This window comes from Entelurus aequoreus, linkage group LG09 (assembly GCF_033978785.1).
Source record: "Entelurus aequoreus isolate RoL-2023_Sb linkage group LG09, RoL_Eaeq_v1.1, whole genome shotgun sequence".
NCBI classification, from domain to species: domain Eukaryota; kingdom Metazoa; phylum Chordata; class Actinopteri; order Syngnathiformes; family Syngnathidae; genus Entelurus; species Entelurus aequoreus.
In genome coordinates, this window is record NC_084739.1 from 33,845,221 (window position 1) to 33,866,543 (window position 21,323).

At 39.9% G+C, this 21,323-nt stretch overlaps 1 protein-coding gene across 1 annotated transcript in view; it reads right to left on the minus strand.

Annotated features, from left to right (window-relative positions):
- The window catches only part of LOC133657368 (phospholipid phosphatase 4-like), a 196,788-nt gene extending 175,768 nt beyond the window's left edge, over positions 1 to 21,020 (minus strand). The window contains exon 1 of the mRNA XM_062058626.1: positions 20,637 to 21,020. Within this exon, the coding sequence (XP_061914610.1) occupies positions 20,637 to 20,725 (89 nt within the window). The 5' untranslated portion in view covers positions 20,726 to 21,020. The remainder of the gene's footprint in view (positions 1 to 20,636) is intronic.
- Between the last annotated feature and the right edge of the window lie 303 nt (positions 21,021 to 21,323).

Below are 21,323 nucleotides of genomic sequence, written 5' to 3' on the forward strand. Positions count from 1 at the left end.
ATGCACAGCAAGCCTAATTTATTTAATAGACATTAGGAATATTATACAAGCATTCATTTTTCTCAGTTAGTCACAGGAAGGACACATAATGTACAGCATTAGGACAAACCGGCCTGAGAGTTCAGTTAAAAAAACTTGGAAGAGAGTAACATTTTTCCTAAAAACACGGAAACGCTGTCAAACTTGTTTTCATTCAGGGCCACATTGCAGTTATGGCTGCCATCAGAGGGCCGCATGTAACAGTGTATATGAATAATAATGTATAACCACCTCGTGATGTTATCACATAATTGCCTATGCAAAAAAATGCTTGGAATATTATGTCATATACGATATGCAGTATAATTTTGTCTGGCAAAATTGAGATAAGTACATTTAGCAAACAAAAATTAAGTGCTTTTTCTATTTGTGATGTGACGGGCCAAATCTGGCCCCTTGAATTTGACACAGGTGATATAGAGGATCTTTGACATTGGCTTTTCTCAGGAGGTCCTCAAAAACAGTACTGTTTTTTTTTTTCTTCGTCCGTATTTATTAATGTTTACAAAATAAATGGACAAAAATCAAATGTCCACAGCAGAGGGTGCTGGTTCTCAGGAATTTATGAAATAAGTATAATAGTGAAGGAAGAAGTCTGACCCATTTTTAGAAATATGGCCCCCAAAACAATTGAGTTGAAAAGCCCTGCTGTACAGACTAACAGCCATTTACAACAATGAACAGTTCACAGTCTCCAATTAACCCAACATGTCTTTGGGATAAGGGAGGAAGACGCACACACAGGAACCACAAACTGCATAGAGATTCTAAACCTGTGGTTGTGAGGCAGACATAAATATCACACTTCCACCGTGCCAATCTGGTCAACTGCACATAGGGGTTCAGGTGTAATGAAAGCTTTTGCAGGGAGAGATGGACTAGCTTGTGTTATATATACAGTATATATATATATATATATATAGGGAGGTGGGAGACAGAAGACAATGCAATTTGAGGGTGCCTCTTTCATCAACCACACATCTCAATCTGTACAGATAAGAGCATCGTGCACGGTGTCGGATAAGGCTGGAATGACATAGATCTAATAGCAAAAAAAGAAAGATGGCAAGGAAGAGGGGGGGAAATAAGAACGTTCTTTCTGATTTTGGTGTAAGGATGACTTATGACCTGACAGGAAATGTCACGTTCTAGACCTTAAAATGTTTTCCTTGATAATGTACTGTATCCACCCAGTCTGGCAAGGAAGAAAACAAGAAGTATACTCTAGCAGGGCACCCAAGGACAAGACAGGGGTGGATTTACCATGAGGCAACACAGGCAGAAAAAAGGATTACTGTATTTTCCGGACTATAAGGCGCACTTAAAAAAAATGTTTTTCTCAAAACTCGACAGTGCACCTTTTAACCCTGTGCGCCTAATATAAGGAATACGTTTGGTTGAGCTTACTCACCTTGAAGCTATTTTATTTGGTACATGGTGTAATGATAAGTGTGACCAGTAGATGGCAGTCAAACATAAGAGATACGTGTAGACAGCACTATGATTGCAATATGTCTCAAGTAAACAACACCAACATTTTATATGATCCATTGAAAATATAGAACATTACACACGGCGCTCAAAAATATATCAAAATGTTTTAGTACGACTTTGGTACGCTATGAAGCCGCACCGCTTGGAGGATTGTCGCTGCATTATACATACGAGTATTATTATGGTGTGTGTATAAGGTAAGACATATTATTTGGCGTTTTGTTTTGCAATATTATGCAAAAGCAACTTTTCTTACCTTCTGGTACCTGCTGATCTCTATTTGGGATCTGTAAAAGTCTTGAAAAATTGCGAGAATCCGCGCCGACGCTGTAGTCATAAGCTTCTTTGTTTTCCTCTATTTTCTTGTTATGTGACATTCATCCTCCTCTGTTGCCATTTCTAATATAAAGTAGTGTAAAGTTCTTACTTACATCTGTCAGTAAACTCGCCATGAAAGTGCTAAAACATACCGGTGTAGTGAGTTTACATTATGCACCCAATAAATTTTAGTTATTAGAGTTCCGGTCAGACGGTTTTTAACGGGACACATTTCCTGTGTTGTTGTTTCCGGATGAGGAGATGCTGCTCCGTTATTGATTTAAGTAAAGTCTGAATGTCATTAGAACAGTTAGCTCCATCTTTTGACACTTCTTCAAAACGGCGCATCCGGAAGCTACTGTCAGAAAATGTCTTGAAGATGGTCTGTAAAACATAATCTATGCAACATTTTGACCAACAAACCACCATTACATGTTATGTAGACCACAAGGAAGTGTTTTCAATTTAGAAAAAAATAATAATAATTTGACTCCTCCTATAATCCGGTGCGCCTAATATATGAAAAAATATAAAAAATAGACCATTCACCGGCAGTGTGCCTTATAAACCAGTGCACCCTATGGTCCGAAAAATACGGTAATAAGGTTATTTTTTTTATTTAAAGCAATTATTTTTGTGTCTTAATTCATGTACTTCAAAATACTTTAAAATGCTTAATCAACTATGATCGTTTTCAACAGCTCTCCTCTTCATTCTCACACAGTAGACATTTCCATGCTACTGTGCAGACTTGATTCCGGAAGACAGACCAAAGCACACCTGCTGGCGCATTTATTAGAGGTTTTAGTAAAAGATAAACTTTTATTAAAGTTAATCTTTAATAAAAGATAAACTTTTATTTTGTATAAAAGCTCTCCACTTGAGAGCTGAGAAGAGGACAAGTCGAGAAGAAAACAAAGACTTATTATTAAAACTATCCAAGGTGTCTACCTTTTTCTCAGTGACACCAAATGTATGTGATCAACACATGAATAGCTACTGTCAGTGCAGGATGCAAGAGGAGAGTGACACTTTTCAACACAAATATGTAAGTATTGAAGTGCTCAAAATGTTGTAACCGAGAGTCTGGTAAGATGTAGTGCAAGCTTGGCAGGTAGGAACTCAAAGTCAATAGTCTCATCCACAGACGTCTATGGACCCAGCGGCAACTGTGACCGCCCACTGCTTTACTACATTAGCGCTGCCATTTTATGGCAGTCAAAACCGTCCAGTCAACTGGTACAAGTCAATGTGACAGCGATGCGTTTTATAAAGAAAACACACATTTAAATAGCTGTCAAGAATCAAATTATTCATAGCACACTTATAGTAACATTAAAGGCCTACTGAAATGAAATTGTTTTATTTAAACGGGGATAGCAGATCCATTCTATGTGTCATAGTTGATCATTTCGCGATATTGCCATATTTTTGCTGAAAGGATTTAGTTGAGAACATCGACGATAAAGTTCGCAACTTTTGGTCGCTGATAAAAAAAAGCCTTGCCTGTACCGGAAGTAGCGTGACGTCGCAGGTTGAAGGGCTACTCACATTTCCCCATTGTTTACACCAGCAGCGAGAGTGATTCGGACCGAGAAAGTGACGATTACCCCATTAATTTGAGCGAGGATGAAAGATTTGTGGATGAGGAACGTGAGAGTGAAGGACTAGAGTGCAGTGCAGGACATATCTTTTTTCGCTCTAACCGTAACTTAGGTAAGAGGGCTCATTGGATTCCACACTTTCTCCTTTTTCTATTGTGGATCACGGATTTGTATTTTAAACCACCTCGGATACTATATCCTTTTGAAAATGAGAGTCGAGAATGCGAAATGGACATTCACAGTGACTTTTATCCCCACGACAATACATCTGTGAAGCACTTTAGCTACGGAGCTAACGTGATAGCATCATGCTTAAATGCAGATAGAAACAAAATAAATAAGCCCCTGACTGGAAGGATAGACAGAAGATCAACAATACTACTATCAGGAGACAACGAACCAAACACTGGACCTGTAACCACACGGTTAATGCTGTGCCGCCTATCGAAGCTTAGCAATGCTGTTGCTAACAACGCTATTGAAGCTAACTTAGCTACGGGACCTCGTCAGAGCTATGATAAAAACATTAGCGCTCCACCTACACCAGCCCTCATCTGCTCATCAACACCCGTGCTCACCTGCGTTCCAGCGATCGATGGCGCGACGAAGGACTTCACCCGATCATCGATGCGGTCGGCGGCTAGCGTCGGATAGCGCGTCTGCTATCCAACTCAAAGTCCTCCTGGTTGTGTTGCTGCAGCCAGCCGCTAATACACCGATCCCACCTACAGCTTTCTTCTTTGCAGTCTCCATTGTTCATTAAACAAATTGCAAAAGATTCACCAACACAGATGTCTAGAATACTGTGGAATTTTGCGATGAAAACAGAGCTGTTTGTATTGTGATACAATGTGTCCGAATACTTCCGCTTCAACCATCGACGTCACGCGTAAATGTCATCATACATAGACGTTTTCAACAGGAAGTTTCCCGGGAAATTTAAAATTGCACTTTATAAGTTAACCCGGCCGTATTGGCATGTGTTGCAATGTTAAGATTTCATCATTGATGTATAAACTATCAGACTGCGTGGTCGGTAGTAGTGGGTTTCAGTAGGCCTTTAAAGGAGAGAAAATGGAAAAAACATTATATTTAAATGGTGACGGTGTAGAATACAGTTTCCTTTTTAGAGCAGATACATGATGTACTTCACGTCAAAAATATGAAAAACGGTTCATTTGCATAAGTTGTATAGTGCACAGTGATATGGTACTACTGCTGAAGTCTTGACAATTGACTGGACAGTGTGACGTATCATCTGTCCAATCTATTGGCATCTTGAGCATATGTCTATGGTCTTGTCTTGCTCAAAAACGGCCACCGTCAAGCGTTCTCTTTTTCCCATCGGTCACACACTTCCAGCTTCTTTTTCTTGTTGTTGATTAGAGGTGTAACCACTATACAGCTGGGCAAGTGTTCAACAGCCAACTGACCAAACTCTCGTCCACAGCTGCCAGACCACGATTCCCGTTAGGATGGCGGTATATGGGACAGGATGTGATGATGTGGTCTGCAGTCTGCTCTTCTGCACCACACTCACATGCCACAGAGGAAGCCATACCCCATTTGAACATAGTTGAGCGCAATAGGCCGACGCCAGTACAAAGGGGATTAAGCCTGACCCAAGCAGGCCTGGGAAAGCATATTCCCGGTGGTGATGTACTGGCCTCAGGGATGTAATCATGGAGTCTGGAAGAGTTTTCCCGCCATTCCATGTTCCATTTGTAGTCTGCCCAGTTTGCTACACTGCCGTTTGACTGGTTTAAGTAATTTAGCAATTCCAATGCAGCAGGGACATATGGGTGTCTCGATTTAAGCTGCCGGTGTCCTTCCAGCTTTCAAAGTAATAGCAAAACATGTTACATCCGGTTCAACAGGACTTGCAAAATTATGTTCTCCAAAAAATGCCATACACTATAACATATCAGTGATACTCATTGCACAGCTCGCCAAACTTTATTGTGCAGCTCGTATGGTAGTGTCTAACAAGCATATAACAAATCCTTGTTGTTTTTGTTATGTGGAAGGCCCCAAAGAATAGGTGTGCCTCAAATGACTAAATTCGCCCTGGGACAAGATCTCCACCAGGATCTTTTTTTCCAGTTTATTTGATGTTTGAAGTCATTGGTATCACAAAATGTATGACTTAGTTTGAAAAGACAACCTTGAGTTGTTAACAGCCACACCCAAACATTGTATTATATTTCAGTAGTTTGTACAGATAAACCTAACCTTGACTTACATGTTCAGTAAGTGTATATTTTTACTGCTAAAACGCAACACCTGTATTTTGTTGAGTGCATCTTCAAGTTCACACAGTGCAAGCACATTGCATAGAAGCTTGTCTAAGGGAGCTTCTGTAAAAAGCTCAGTGTCTGACTCAATGACTTATCTCTGGAGCATTGGGGAAGGAGCTGGCATCTTTCAACCACTCATTTCTATAAAAATCAATGAGCCATGGAGACAGCTGCCTTTATAGTTTTACCACTGAGAGGACTAATCTAATTAGATGGGGGACTGTTGGAAAAATTCAACTGAAGTATATGATCAAGATTAAAGCTTTGCTTCATAATTTACTGCGTTGGTTCACAGAATCATAAACAAGTAACACGTTTTCAGGATGTTTGAGGTAATTTGTCGAAACACGTTGAGATTATTTTATATGATTGAGCTGTAAGTGTGGTCTCATAAAATGATGCCATTTGTAGAACAAAACGTGTATAAACTATTTGATCCGAATGAAATGTCTGTAATAAAGATGGTGCATTAATAATTTAAAAAGGGAACAGCAGGGAGAACTTTATAAAATATGAAAGATTATCATTGGATAGTCACTTAAAATATCCGTCACCCATACAATCTAATGAGATCCAATAGAAGACCTGGATCCTGGGACATGTCTATTCATCCTTTAATACATCCATTCTTTCTGATTTATTTGGGAGGTTGGTACATGAGGACACTGCATTAAGGGCTGAGGGGATATTTATGCCAGATGGTGGCGGTTTTTATTTTTCTTAGCACAAGATTTATATATTATTTTAGAACAGTGATTCATTCATGAAATTGACATGTATGAAAAAAAGCCGCTAGTAATCTTCTTCATGCTGTGTCTGCCCGCCTGACTGTTATTCTAGATGTGAGGTTTTATAATGACTAACAGGTACTTTGTCATGCCTGTTTTTCCTAACATTGGGATTGGGTTTGTTTAAAAAAAGAAAGTGAAATAGAAAATAAACACATCCGACAATAGTTTTTGTCGGATGTTTGTTTGTTTCATATAAAAATGTCACTACAATGTTGACAAACACAACATTAATACATTCATTCATTCATTTTGTACCAGTCACAGGCGAGCTGGAGGTTATCTCTGCTGACTTTGGATGGGGTTGTCACCTGTCAATCACAATTGCATACAAAGAGGTCTGAGTCGGATTTCAAACAACGACCACCTATAGTAGGAGTGCTGATTTTATAATGGTCCCCAACGCTCCAGAGATAAGATAAAATAGCGTGTGCAGTCCAGCTCTGCACACTCTAGGATTGAGGTTCACTACCAACTCCTACAGATTGAGAGTTGAAAGGATCCTATATACAGTTGTGGTCAAAAGTTTACATACACTTGTAAAGAACATAATGTCATGGCTGTCTTGAGTTTCCAATAATTTCTACAACTCATATTTTTTTGTGATAGAGTGATTGGAGCACATACTTGATGGTCACAAAAAACATTAATGAAGTTTGGTTATTTTATGAATTTATTATGGGTCTACTGAAAATGTGACCAAATCTACTGGTTCAAAAGTATACATACAGCAATGTTAATATTTGGTTAAATGTCCCGTTGCAAGTTTCACTGCAATAAGGCGCTTTTGGTTGCCATCCACAAGCTTCTGGCAAGCTTCTGGTTGAATTTTTGACCACTCCTCTTGACAACATTGGTGCAGTTTAGCTAAATTTACTGGTTTTCTGACATGGACTTGTTTCTTCAGCATTGTCCACACGTTTAAGTCAGGACTTTGGGAAGGCCTTTTTAAAACATTAATTCGAGCCTGATTTAGCCATTCCTTTACCACTTTTGACGTGTGTTAGGGGTCATCCAACTGCGCCCAAGACTCAACCTCTGGGCAAATGATTTTAGGTTGTCCTGAAGAATTTGGAGGTAATTTTTCATTGACCCATTTAAAGCACAAATTCAATTGGCAGCAAAACAGGCCCAGAGCATAATACTACCACCACCATGCTTGACGGTAGGGATGGTGTTCCTGGTATTAAAGGCTCACCTTTTTTTCCTCCTAACATATTGCTGGGTATTGTGGCCAAACAGCTACATTTTTGTTTCATCTGACCACAGAACTTTCCTCCAGAAGGTCTTATATTTGTCTATGCGATGTCAGATGAAACATGCCTACCGTCAAGCATGGTGGTGGTAGTATTATGCTCAGGGCCTGTTTTGCTGCCAATGGAACTGGTGCTTTACAGTGAGTACAGCCATGACATTATGTTTTTTACAAATGTAAGTAAACTTTTGACCACGACTGTGTGATTTTTTTCCCCTGCATTTTAAACACTTCCTTGTGGTCTACATAACATGTAATGGTGGTGCTTGGTCCAAATTTTGAATAGATTTTGCTTTAGAGACCACCTCCAAGAATGCCCTGTTTTGTGGACGGTCTTTTTTACATGTCAAAGTCCTCATCCGGGCCAAGCCCCCTTCGACTGTGCCTCCACCCGTCAGCCACGTTGTAGTTTTTAGTTCTTCCATATCGAGTCTACTGACAGACATAGGTTAGAACTATACGCTACTTTTTATTAGAAATGGCAACAGCGGAGGATTTTAGCATGCACATGCATGTGCGAGGCAGTCTTCCCCACAACAAGAGAATAGAGAAGAATAGGGAAATAAATTACAACATTGTTGGAGCACAACTAAATAAAAATATCGCACTCGCGTAAAACTCTTTGGTTAAGCCTCTACCTGGTGATATCCGCTGACATACATTTGTGACTAAAATCTACAATTCCAAGCGGCTTGTTTGGAGGAAGTATAGAATAAAACAATACTGTTTAACTAATTATCTCCGCCATGCCCCCATTGCTTGATTTCAAATGTTCTGGACATTATGGGGATCCTGAATACACAGAGACAGGTACCAATAGGTAAGAAAAGTTTTTTTTTGCACAATAGGAACCCTTTAAGTCGAGCAGCGCTAGCCAATGAGCTAAACGCCCCACAGTATTCTAGTTTCTTCAAAATAGCCACCCTTAGCTCTGATTACTGCTTTGCACACTCTTGGCATTCTCTCGATGAGCTTCAAGCACACCTGTGAAGTGAAAACAATTTCAGGTGACTACCTCTTGAAGCTCATCGAGAGAATGTCAAGAGTGTGCAAAAAAGTAATCAGAGCAAAGGGTGGCTTTTTTGAATAAACTACAATATAAAACATGTTTTCAGTTATTTCACCGTTTTTTGTTAAGTACATAACTCCACATGTGTTCATTCATAGTTCTGATGCCTTCAGTGACAATCTACAATTTAAATAGTCATGAAAATAATGAAAACGCATTGAATGAGAAGGTGTGTCCAAACCTTTGGCCTGTACTGTATATACACACTAGGACACAAACAAACACAGCATTCAGAGACTGCATGGTATTTAAAGTCAATTTGAAAACATGCCGTGGTGCAATGGTTTATTGAACTCTTGACGTCTCATGGGCCAAATGGAAGACTCTGGAAGGCTGCACTTGGCCAGCGGGCCGTGATTTGGATACCCCTGTACCAGGGCCATGTTTACACATACATTTTATAGATGGGATTTGTAATTTTTCAGTGTCTGCAGAACTGCTTGTCATGGCAACAATTCTATTATTCTCGTTTGGTGTGTTTTTCTTTTCATACATTTTATCGGGTAATGTTTGAGGTAACGTTAGTATTTTGTCGCATTTTAACACTGTTTCTGCACTGTTTATGTCTGCAAGTGATAGAAAATAATAAACTTGTTCAAGTCACTAACAAAGACTTTTTGGCGGCACATTTTGCAGACTCTGACTTAATTAATCCAAGTTCTGTTGGTTTAGCTTCCATTGTGCTAAAACGTAAAATGTGGAAATAAACAATAGATAATTATATTGTACAGTAGACGTCGATATATATTGTAATATCGAACATCACAAACCGTTAGACTAAACTACCGTAATTTCCGGACTATAAGCCGCTACTTTTTCCCCTCGTTCTGGTCCCTGCAGCTTATACAACGGTGCGGCTTATTTATGGCCTGTTCTTCTCCGACACAGACGAAGAGGATTTCGGTGGTTTTAGTACGCAGGAGGAAGACGATGACACAATGATTAAAGACTGACTTTTCATATACCGGTAGGCTGGTTATTTTGATAACGTACAGGAGAGCACTTTGTATTACTTTGCACCGTTGTATTATTTGTACTCTGCACGAATGCTGTTCGCCATGTCAAAGATGTGAAAGTTTGATTGAATGCTTGAAAGATTTATTGTTAATAAATGGGACGCTTTGCGTTCCCAAACAGTCATCTCTGTCCCGACAATCCCCTCCGTGGTAGCAGGAACCCCTATATACTACGGTAATTACACATCAAAACCCTGCGGCTTATAGTCGGGTGCGGCTTATATATGGAGCAATCTGTATTTTCCCCTAAATGTAGCTGGTGCGGCTTATAGTCAGGTGCGGCTTATAGTCCGGGAATTACGGTAATTAGGCAAGCTGGTGTAACAGTATTAAAAAATCAACTTTGGATGTTCATTTAGCTATTTTATAGAAAGAGCAGTGTGTCAACCAATCTGCGGTCACTATCACTTTTGCAGCAGCCTCAATTTTTTCAAAATCCCTTGAAACTAATGAGAGCTTCAGAGTGGATGACCTGCAATTTAAGGTCTCAGATGCTGGCTGTCAGAAAAATAGTGCATTATAGACGCAGTGTAAGAGAAATAAACTCTCTAAAGGTCTGTGGAATACTAAAATTAACAGTATAAATGAAGCCACACAGTTTGTCTTTTGGCCTTATGTTTGCATGTGAACATTTTGGCTTATCAAACGTAAATCCAAATAACATAAAATACCGTCCTAATCCTTTAAGGGCCCATTGCGCCCAGATGACCGAAAATGCACTAACAAATTATTTTTATATCAGCATTTTTTTTCTCCAGAAAATTAATCTGGCATGCATCTCCATGATTTCAATTGTTCTTTATGAGTATTCGGTAGATAATTAACTGTACGTGGAACGCCCCCTTTCCTCACAAGACTCAATATGCCGCCCCTTTTGGTGTGACATTTTCTACAGAACTGCAACCCATTTCGCCATATACAGTGTGGATAAAGGCATGTAAAATTATTATTTTGATCATATTCAGATATATATGGTCATATTACAATTTCATTTCTACACTTAAAACACTTCCTTGTGGTCTACATAACATATAATAGTGGTTAATTGGTCAAATATTTGCAGAGATGATGTTTTACAGACCGTTTTCAAGCTGTTTTCTTACCGTGTCTTCAGGATGTGCCGTTTTGTGGGCGGTACTATTTCATGCCTCCACTTCGACTGTGCCTTCTCCCTGCCAGCCATGTTGTCGTTTTTAGCGCTTCCATATCGAGTCTACAGATATAAGTTCAAACTACTTTGTATTATAGAATGCATGTGCATGTACAAGATAGTCTGCCCCACAACAAGAGGATGGAGAAAAATAAGGAGCTTATTGAGTATAGCTATGGCAGATTTTTTGGTGAATTAGTACCATATAAGGAGATATCGGTTGACATCACAGGGTAGAACACGTTACAAGCAAATTCCAAAACTAAATAATAATATAATAATATACATACACCATTTCTTGTGATTTCCTATCTTTCTGTCTGTCATGGGTATTGTTTTAAAGTCATGATTACATGTGTAATATATTTTTTGTTTTTTGATTGCATGCCCCTTGTAAAGCTGCTGGAAATGGTATTTTTTCTTGAGGACGAATACAATATCAAACTTCTCTTTCAGAATTTTCTTAAGTACAATTCAATTCGAGCAATAAAACATCAGTAGAAGAGGACGCAAAATAGAATACTGTACTAGCGGCTGACCTTCTTTTTCTCTGCTCCGCAGCGGAGTTTGTGTCCCCTGCTGCAAGTGTAAAGCGGACCTACACTTTCGTGTTTATGCTACCAATACTATTAAGCTCCATAATTTAGCCACTGGTGTTTCAGCGCCAAGCCAGAGAGGAGCCGCATCCACGGAGACAAAAAAGCTCCATTGCGCACGTCACTGAAGCATCTGCTCCAAGAAGGAAACAAACCAACGTGAGACCACCGCGGAAAAATCTTGCACAACACGCAGTGTAGAGAATATATTTCCGCAGTTTCTGACTCAGTCTTTCACCCGTCGATGTTATGTTGCTAATTTCTTCAAATTCTGTGCAAAATAACAGGAATTGGGAACAAAATGCTCTTAAAACACATATTCCACAACATGAAATGTCCTTCAGTCCGCCCACATTTTGGAGCTAAAAGTAGGTGTTTCAAAGTGTTCTTAAACGCACTAGAAAACAAGCTTAAAATCATTGCTGTCTCTATTTGGGGAGTATTTTAACTGTAGACATCCTTTTTAGGTTAAGACCTATAAAAATAAGTGCCAATGTTGTCAGCATTAGAGGGGCCTTTGAAAATTCTCAAATCATATCTACTTGAGAAATTGTGAACGCCTGAATGAGCAATAACATGTTTGAGATACGAGTCTGGCCCGACTCTTCCTTCCTTTGAATGAGAACAAAAGCATTATGTCTTAGAAAGTATTAGCCTCAGTAAAGATAGATTGATTACATTTTAATGAGGCTATCAAGATTGAGACCAAGATTGAAATACCGTAGCGTAGTGGGCCCAAGTAGTCATTAAATACAAGGCAGAGGTTTTAAAAACATGTATATTTAACATTTTTGGCCACACAGTGTGTATATTTTTAATTAAGTGATTATTTAAGCCCACGTACCACCAGTGGTATGCGTACCACAGTTTGAGTATCTCTGTTCTGTGAAGTAGTTTTTAGATTGAAGTTAAAGTTAAAGTACCAATGATAGTCACACACACAGTAGGTGTGGTGAAATTTGTCCTGTGCATTTGACCCATCCCCTTGTTCACCCCCTGGGAGGTGAGGGGAGCAGTGAGCAGCAGCAGTGGCCACGCCCGGGAATCATTTTGGTGATTTAACCCCCAATTCCAACCCTTGCTGCTGAGTGCCAAGCAGGGAAGTAATGGGTCCCATTTGTATAGTCTTCGGTATGACTCGGCCGGGGTTTGAACTCACGACCTACCGATCTCAGGACGGACACTCTAACCACAAGGCTACTGAGCAGGTCATTGACCTGATATAAACTCTCCAAAACGTTTACTTGCTGCTGTCATTCCTCAGGTTCTATTTTGTAAAAATCTGAAATCAATCTCGACCTCTAAATCTACCAGGATGTTCCATGATTCACTTCTCTCCATTTGTTCTCAAAATGTCCATATATCACATCTGCGACTGGATATTCTTTTTTTCTTTTAACTATCAATCATGCACTGAAGAGGAAAGCAAAATGTTCTTAAACACGTCTTGTGTTGATCGATTGCGCTGCAGGAAGAGCCGCAAATTTCACCAGCAGATATTGACAATGATATATCCCAAGCTTCTGTATTTTTAGATATTGATTAACCTCCATTGAGATTGAACTCTTTTATGTTGTTTTTTAAATAAATGTTTGACTAGGGTGCCGTGCAAGCTGTGATGACCACATTTTTTATATGCGGTTTAAAAAGGCACATGGTCATTTGAACATTACGCACGGCGCCTGTCACTACGCTCGGTGCGCCACCTGAGGCCAGGAGGAAGCAAGGGCAGATAAAAATGTAATCTGCCCCTCATGGAGAATACTTGCTGACAAAACCTGGATGTGGATAATGTGTGAAAATCTTTGCTGTCAGGGTTCTAATGTTCCAAAGGAATACATGCTCTTGTATAGGTGATAAGGATTAATGTGCACAATGTCTATTAATGGTAGATTAAATATGAAATGATTAATTTTCCAGTAATGATGTGATTTATTGTGCTTGTCTAACAAATAACACCTATGTGAGCTATTCAGGGGTGCATGAAAGGGACACAAAGCATCCTTCTAATTTTCACCACAGTACCGTAATTTCCGGACTAGAAGCCGCACCTGACTATAAACCGCACCAGCTACATTTAGGGGAAAATACAGATTGCTCCATATATAAGCCGCACCCGACTATAAGCCGCAGGGTTTTGATGTGTAATTACCGTAGTATATAGGGGTTCCTGCTACCACGGAGGGGATTGTTGGGACAGAGATGACAGTTTGGGAACGCAAAGCGTCCCATTTATTAACAATAAATCTTTCAATCATTCAATCAAACTTTCACATCTTTGACATGGCGAACAGCATTCATGCAGAGTACAAATAATACAACGGTGCAAAGTAATACAAAGTGCTCGCCTGTACGTTATCAAAATAACCAGCCGACCGGTATATGAAAAGTCAGTCTTTAATCATTGTGTCATCGTCTTCCTCCTGTGTACTCAAACCACCGAAATCCTCTTCGTCGGTGTCGGAGAAGAACAGGCCGTATATAAGCTGCACCGTTGTATAAGCTGCAGGGACCAGAACGAGGGGAAAAAGTAGCGGCTTATAGTCCGGAAATTACGGTACTTGTGAACAAAAATATGCATACAGTATGTGCCACAGCATAATTACTGTTTTCATCTCATGAATATTAAGCAGCCAAGAGAACCAATTATTCAATTGACATGTCTTTAGTCTGTGGTTGGAGCTAACATGTGCACAGAAAGACTCACTCAGTGATCACACCGCAGCACCGAGACACTCAAGACTATCGCAATGAAGAGCCAATTAACTGAGCATTGATTTTATGAAATGCAGTAAAGGAAATTTTGATTAATAAACCCCAAAACAAATTGAACATTGACTGAGATAAAACAACAGACCAAAGTAAAACATTATGTTCGGTTTTAGTTTCAGAAAAAAAAGAACGTCTGACCTCTGTTGGCCAACATTTATTTGGGCAACAAGGACAAGGAATAGCTGCCCATTGACCAGCTGGGAAAAGTCAGATGACGCAATGACTGTAGCCCTCAAAGTCACTGACTGCATTAACAACATTGAGGGAAATAATGGTTTGAACCCTTGCTGGAATTTCTAGGCGCAGTCAGGGCGTTGAGGGTATCTGGTTTGGTGGCTGCAGGATTAGGTCTCTGCTTTTTGCAGATGATGTGGTCCTGATGGCTTCATCTGGCCAGAATCTTCAGCTTTCACTGGATCGGTCCGCAGCCGAGTGTGAAGCGACTGGGATGGGAATCAGCACCTCCAAGTCCGAGCCCATGGTTCTCGCCCGGAAAAGGGTGCAGTGCCATCTCCGGGTTGGGGAGGAGATCTTGCCCCAAGTGGAGGAGTTCAAGTACCTCAGAGTTTTGTTCACGAGTGAGGGAAGAGTGGATTGTGAGATCGACAGGCGGATCGGTAATGCGGACTCTGTATCGATCCGTTGTGGTGAAGAAGGAGCTGAGCCGGAAGGCAAACCTCTCAATTTACCGGTCGATCTACGTTCATCCTCAACTATGGTCATGAGCTTTGGGTTATGACCGAAAGGACAAGATCACGGGTACAAGCGGCCGAAATGAGCTTCCTCCGCCGGGTGGCGGGGCTCTCCCTTAGAGATAGGGTGAGAAACTCTGTCATCCGGGGGGAGCTCAAAGTAAACTCACTGCTCCTCCACATTGAGAGGAGCCAGATGAGGTGGTTCGGGCATCTGGTCAGGATGCCACCCAAACGCCTCCCCAGGGAGGTGTTACGGGCACGTCCGACCGGTAGGAGGCCACGGGGAAGACCCAGGACACGTTGGGAAGACTATCTCTCCCGGCTGGCCTGGGTACGCCTCGGGATCCCCCAGGAGGAGCTGGATGAAGTGGCTGGGGAGAGGGAAGTCTGGGCTTCCATGCTTAGGCTGCTGCCCCCGCGACCCAACCTCGGATAAGCGTAAGAAGATGGATGGATTTATGGAACTTTTGCTGGTTTTTCTAAGTCTCCAGACATAATTAATTTAATCATTAATTACTTTATTTGTATTTTAGTCAATAATAAGTATTTGATCCCTAATCAAAACATGTCTTAGTAGTTGGTGGAGAAACCCTTATTTGCAGCCAATGATGTCAGATGCTCCTTGAATTTGGTCCAGTGTTGCTCACATCTGAGAAGGGATTTTGTTCCACTGCTCTATTGTTTGGCAAATTTAAGTTCCAGCTCCCTCCACCAATTTTAGCTGTGTTGTCTCATTGACTGCCAGTCACAGTATAACAATAAATAAACAGTTAGCAATATATAACCATGCTCTATACTACTTGTCCACTTTAGCGTCAAGGCTAAGATGGAGCCTATCCCAACTGACTTCGGGCAAGAGGCATACAAATATAAATAATATGGTGTACAAATCAACTGGTCACCAACCAATCACAGGGCAAATATAAATGAACAACCAACCACAGTCATAATTGGTACAATTTAGAGTCTCCAATGAGCCTAACACGCATGCTTTGGGGAGAGTGGGTGGAAGCCAAAGTACCCCGAGAAAACAGATGCGCGCACAGGAAGAACATTCAAACTTTACACTTTGATGCCCAAGCGAGATTGAAAGCCTCACTCCCCTGACTGCGTCCAACATGCTCAGTAGGGAAGTTAGCACTATTGCGCAAAAAATAAAGATATTTCACTATTATCTGTGTTCAATTGTATTACTATTTAACTGTATTTGCAGTTAGAAATATTGTCCAAAAAATTTATAAATAATTCACAATTTTTATTATATATATATATATTTTTTTTTTAATTAATTGAGCACTATTGTGCACCTATGTATATATTTTACAATTATTTGTATTTTATTTTATTACATTTTTAAACATGTTGCAGTTAGCAATACCTTGCAATAAAATAGTGAACAATTATACAATTTTTTGTATTATTTATTCATTATAATTTTGTAGTTTCAAAACATTTTCAAAAAATAACTTATACAAATACTTTAAAATGTTTTGTATTTTATCTTATCATATATACAGTCATGGTCAAAAGTTTACATACACTTGTGCAGGACATAATGTCATGGCTATCTTGAGTTTCCAATCATCTCTACAACTCTTATTTTTTTTGTCATCGAGTGATTGGAGCACTTACTTGTTTGTCACAAAAAACATTCATGAAGTTTGGTTCTTTTATGAATTTATTATGGGTCTACTGAAAATGTGACCAAATCTGCTGGGTCAAAAGTATACATACAGCAACATATATTATCAATTTTGGTGACGTAGAAAAGTTACAGTCAAATCAAATTAGCTTCATGGCATGGCTTCTTAACTTCATGTGAGTGATTATGATTGACGAAACCTGTTGACCTCTCTGAGCCTATTTAAGTAGTGCTCATGTGATGCAGTCATTAGACTCGGTTACAAACGCGACAATGGGAAAGTCAAAGTAACTCAGCACAGATCTGAAAAAACTAATAATTGACTTGAACAAGTCAGGAAAGTCACTTGGAGCCATTTCAAAGCAGCTTAAGGTCCCAAGAGTAACTATGCAGACAATTGTCCGCAAGTAAAAGTGCATGGCACAGTTTTGTCACTGCCAAGATCAGGAAGAAAACGCAATCTATCACCTGCTGCTGAGAGAAAATTGGTCAGGATGATCAAGAGTCAACCGAGAACCACCAAAAAGCAGGTCTACAATGAATTGGAAGCTGCTGGAACACACGTGTCAGTGTCCACAGTCAAGCATGTTTTGCATCGCCATGGACTGAGAGGCTACTATGCAAGAAGGAAGCCCTTTCTCCATAAGCAACACCTTAAGGTTCGTCTAAAGTTTGCTGCTGATCACATGGACAAAGATAAGACCTTCTGGAGGAAAGATCGTAGTCAGATGAAACAAAAATTGAGCTGTTTGGCCACAATACTCAGCAATATGTTTGGAGAAGAAAAGGTGAGGCCTTTAATCCCAGGAACACCATCCTACCATCAAGCATGGTGGTGGTAGTATTATGCTATGGGCCTTTTTTGCTGCCAATGGAACTGGTGCTTTAAATGGGACACTGAAAAAGGAGGATTACCTCCGAATTATTCAGGCCAACCTAAAATCATCAGCCCGGAGGTTGGGCCTTGGGCGCAGTTGGGTGTTCCAACAGGACAATGACCTCAAACACACGTCAAAAGTGGTAAAGGAACGGCTAAATCAGGCTTGAATTAAGGTTTTAGAATAATCTTCCCAAAGTCCTGACTTAAACCCCATTGAGAACATGTGGACAATGCTGAAGAAACAAGTCCATGTCAGAAAACCAACACATTTAGCTGAGCTGCACCAATTGTGTTATGAGGAGTGGTCAAAAATTCAACCAGAAGCTTGTGGATGGCTACCAAAAGTGCCTTATTGCAGTGAAACTTCTCAAGGGACATGTAACCAAATATTAACATTGCTGTATGTATACTTTTGACCCAGCAGATTAGGTGACATTTTCATGAGACCCATAATAAATTCATAAAAGAACCAAATTCATGAATGTTTTTTGTGACCAACAAGTATGTGCCCCAATCAGTCTATCACAAGAAAATAAGAGTTGTAGAAATTATTGGAAACTCAAGACAGCCATGACATTATGTTCTTTACAAGTGTATGTAAACTTTTGACCACGACTGTATCTGCACATTTGTCCAGACCCTCAACATCACAAAAACATTTTTTGCAACATTGCTAACTGCAAATAATAAAATAAAATACAAATAATTGTAAAATAGTTTGTATTCTGTTTTTTTGTGTGGATGGACGTGAAGAAATAATTTCCCGATTTGAGACATTATGGCATCAGTGGAACCCCAGAATGATCAAGGCAGCTTTCATCATCGGCCATGAATAAGGAAGTCGCTAGTTAACAGATTGTTAACAGTTCATACTCATGTTGTTGTTGTTTTTTAACTGTATGCCAGCAAATCTACAGGTGGCCTAAGGCTTATGCACAGCACTGGATACAAATTCTGTGGGTGCAGTGTTCTCCATGGAAATGCAGAATTTATGTTTTGTAATAAAAACAACACGAGTTGTCAACAACATGATCTGTCGTCACAACACATTAAGATATCTGACGAGACTCATTTACTGCGCACTGAGGGAAGGAGACAGCAAAACTCAATTCATTATCACAATAAAGTACTTAATATCTGCACACTTGAGGCAGATTTCAGGGGTGTGCTCTTGATGACGACAACAATAATGCTGTTTTTTCAAACAGCAAATCAGTCACCAATTTGAATCATGCAGTGCACATATAAAAGCGGAAATAGCAGAATGAATCCCCTTTGACGTTCCATTACTCAGACCCCATGAGTGCACCACATGAGCCTCTTCTTGGCTATTTAATCCTTTTAGGGAGGGAGTGACATTGCCGAGCCCAAGGATACGTTTTAATGATAATGTACACAAGCTATTTAGACAATGCCCAAACAAACTCACAATCAGAGGAGCCGATTTGGGACTTTTTATGCGGGAGGGCAGAAGGTGACTTAGCTACCAGGATGTTTAAGGCTTGCGTTTCATTCAAGAGGAAAATCAATATATGACAGTGTTATAATGCAAACCAGCCTCCTTACCTCCAGGTCATTCAATTAATAATGCAGCTTGCCTGAGAGTTAGCCTTACTAAGCTCCAATATAGGCTGTGTCGTCTACTTTACATAATAGTAATATGGACGTTATACTTTATTATATGATATTTATGTTAGCGTTTCAGCCTCACTGTCAGGAAGTCAAGGGTTCAAATCGCCGCTCCCAATGCATGTGGGCGTTTTCTCTGGGTAATCCACACTACCAAAAAACATGCAAAATTCTGTAGGCCAGGGGGCGGAGACCTTTTTGGCTAAAAAGAGCCATGAAAGCCAAATATTTTAAAATGTATTTCCATGAGAGCCATGTAATATTTTTTAACACCGAATACAACTAAATGCGTGCATTTTTAAATAACACCAATATTTTACAGTATAATACGTCTCTTATTTGTTGTAATAACATTGTTATTCTGAAGCTAACCAATAATAATTAAAATACTTCTTACCATTAATGCTACTTCTTGAACAGGTGCGGTAGACAACGGATGGATGGATTAAAATGCATGAGAATGTTTTATATTTTGAACGTTTTTGTTGTTTGAACACTGCAATTACCAGCGGAATTATTTGTTATTCTCATCGTGTTAAGCAATGTCAGCTAAAATTAATCTGAGAGCCAGATGCAGTAATCAAAATAGCCACATCTGGCTCAAAATAATAGTAATAATAATAATAATAATAATAATACTAATAATTAATTAAATTTGTAACACACTTTACATTTGTTAAAATCTAAAAGTGCTAAACAAAATATAAAAAAAGTTAAAAAAATAAAAATGAAAAGTTAGAATATCCATCCATCCATCCATCCATTTTCTACCGCTTGACCCATTCGGGGTCGCGGGGGTTGCTGGTGCCTATCTCAGCTGCACATGGGTGGAAGGCGGGGTACACCCTGGACAAGTCGCCACCTCATCGCAGGGTATAATATATAATAGAAAATAAAAATAGAAATAAAAATATGAATAAAACTAGATAAAACATAGAAACATAGATAAAATAGAAATAAAAAACATGAAAGCACTGGAGCCATAGGTTCCCTTCCCCTGCTGTAGGCTAACCCCAACTCTCATTTGTTCACATGGTGTGAATATGAGTGCTAGTGTTAGTCTTTCCCCCCTCAGGTGGTGTCGGCTCAAGCCCACCTGGGGTGACCCCAGTGAGAAAAAGTGGTATAGGAAATAAATGAATGAATATGAATATGTGATTTATTCTTGCAACCTGTTTGCTTCTCATGCTGGTGTCACTTGAGTGCTGTCCATGGTGCTGAGATGATAGCGCGCTCTCTGGTGGTGAAATGTTGTCAATGCAGTCCATGGGAGTCTATTCAGTGATAAGATGGCACGTGTTGTACAATAATATATGATATACATTTTGCTGTAATCATCATGTGAATGAATTGAAGGGGGGAGAAGTAAAAAAAATACAAATTAAGACTTACGCAAAAACTCCAAAGAGCAGAACTCGGATGCCAACCTCCAAAAGCAGATCCCGTATTGGTTTCCTGCTATCTGGCTGTGACACGTTCATTGTTCTCACACAATCCGTCACCAAAGGTCCAGTCTTGGTCCACTTTTCAGTGTTTCACTTTTGTAATCCACGGCGGGAAAAAATAAAATAAAATAAAAATGGAGGCTGAACGAGCGTATGTTCTCACTAGCAGCGCGCCTCCATGGCGACACCTGAAGCCTCCGTCGCTTTCCTTCGTCTAAGAAACGATCCTCCGCCAGTCCACGGCTGGATGTCTTTGGCGACAGGCGACACTTTGTCAACTTTGACTTCACTTCCTTCACTACGAGCTAGACGCTGCAAGGCGGAGTTTAGGTAGAGCTGCTGGCTGAAAGTGACAACGAAAATGCAAAGTTAAAAGTCTCTCTCTCTCTCCTCTCTCTCTCTCTCTCTCTCTCTCTCTCTCTCTCTCTCTCTCTCTCTCTCTCTCTCTCTCTCTCTCTCTCTCTCTCTCTCTCTCTCTCTCTTTCTCTGTTTCTCCCTCTCCCTCTCACTCTCTCTCTCGTTGTAGACCCCTGAAATTAGTCATTGGTTAAATTAAAAATAAAATCTGAATTACAATCAGAAACACTTCAATAGTCCCTGAGGGGAAATTAAGATTTTCAGCACAATCCCATTC